Source organism: Urtica dioica, chromosome 2 (assembly GCF_054948205.1).
Source record: "Urtica dioica subsp. dioica isolate 48M chromosome 2, U.dioica_male_clone48M_v1_H2, whole genome shotgun sequence".
In the NCBI taxonomy this organism is placed as follows: Eukaryota; Viridiplantae; Streptophyta; class Magnoliopsida; order Rosales; family Urticaceae; genus Urtica; species Urtica dioica.
This window is the reverse complement of record NC_142757.1, coordinates 13,474,130-13,475,485: the sequence shown is the minus strand read 5'-3', so window position 1 is coordinate 13,475,485 and position 1,356 is coordinate 13,474,130. Positions and strand designations below refer to the sequence as shown.

Sequence of the window (1,356 nt, the reverse complement as noted above, 5' to 3'; positions counted from 1 at the left end):
CAACTTTTTATTAATGAATAAGCAATTACAAGCAAGAGTCTTCATGAGACTTTATTACATCAAATGTACAATATAAAGATTACAACTCTTCTTGTGGGCACCATTGACAACAACATATTGCAACTTCGGATTGAGAAAGAAAGCTGCAAGAGAAGCACGTGTTAGAAAAAGGAAAAGGTTAATGAATTATTGCGAGATGTAGTTCACCTACAACATGTAATGGGTGACACGTCTGACTAGTCCATCTACGCTCCACGATGTGGAGAACCCATTTCTTGCCGTTGAGGGCCGACAACTTCTTTTTCATCTCGTGGAACACGTAGTACAGTAGCCCATCGTCGGATGCACTTTGGTATTAACCAATCAAAGAGTGGTGTACATAGGCTCAAAAATTGCACACAACTCATCGACGCATTGCCAAAATCGTGGTTTCAAAACGGTCTCGGTAATGGATTTCCCGGCAGGCGTTGGGCTCAATCTGTCATCGTCCCACCACTGACTAGTGAACAACGACCTCAATGCGGCTCTTTTCTCTCGGAGACTTCTTAGGGCGAGGTAGTTCGTAGCAAATCGTGTTGCCCCTGGACGGATGATTTCACCTGGGGCCACTTCTCGTAGCTTGGCCAACACCGCGCTGTGGTTGTAGATAAACTTTGTCGCATCCCTCGCTGCTTTGACTGTCCCCTTTACTAAGTCTCTCTTTCCGATGTCTTCAAACATCAGATCCAAGCAATGTGCGGTACAAGGTGTCCAGTACACATTCTGACGCCGAGACAATTTCTGCCCAACACTCTTGTAGTTGGTGTCGTTGTCGGTGACTACTTGGACGACATTATGTCTCCCAACCTCTTTCAGCACATCCTTCAGTATTGAGTAGATGTAGTCTGCACTCTTGACATTCTTTGATGCATCTATGGACTTCAAGAACACAGTTGCACCAGCGCAATAGACCATTATGTTGATGATACTCAATTTGGTCGGCCCTGTCCAACCATCAGCCAGTATCGTGCATCCATACATCTTCCAACGCTTTTTCTGCTCTTCCACAAAGTTCTCGGCATCTACGACCTCCATCTCGAGTTAGTTGTTGTAAACTTCGTACGCCAATGAGAGAGGAATTTTAGGACCTGCAATACACATGAACATCATATTCCAAACATAAATATCTTAATACAAGTACAACAAGTGTGAGAATTACCGAGATCTTGAACCGTCACAATCATGTTTTTGAATTCATGACTGTTGACCTTGCTCGCAAGCACGTGCTTGTGAACGATGAATTATGTAATAGCTCTTCCGAGCCACGACTTCTTCTTTGGGTCCACCATCTCGTCCACTCTAGGTTGCCTCACACTG

At 44.5% G+C, this 1,356-nt stretch overlaps 1 protein-coding gene across 1 annotated transcript; it reads right to left on the bottom strand.

The window, feature by feature from the left end:
* Positions 1 to 363: 363 nt before the first annotated feature.
* Positions 364 to 1,074, bottom strand: LOC149404090 (uncharacterized). Its single transcript, XM_089607396.1, has one exon. It carries the CDS (start codon positions 1,072 to 1,074, stop codon positions 364 to 366), a length of 711 nt encoding a protein of 236 aa, XP_089463522.1.
* Positions 1,075 to 1,356: the final 282 nt, after the last annotated feature.

Bases quoted from the DNA above. Each gene is read 5' to 3' on its own strand.
- LOC149404090 (XM_089607396.1), bottom strand. From the start codon at position 1,074: ATGGAGGTCGTAGATGCCGAGAACTTTGTGGAAGAGCAGAAAAAGCGT.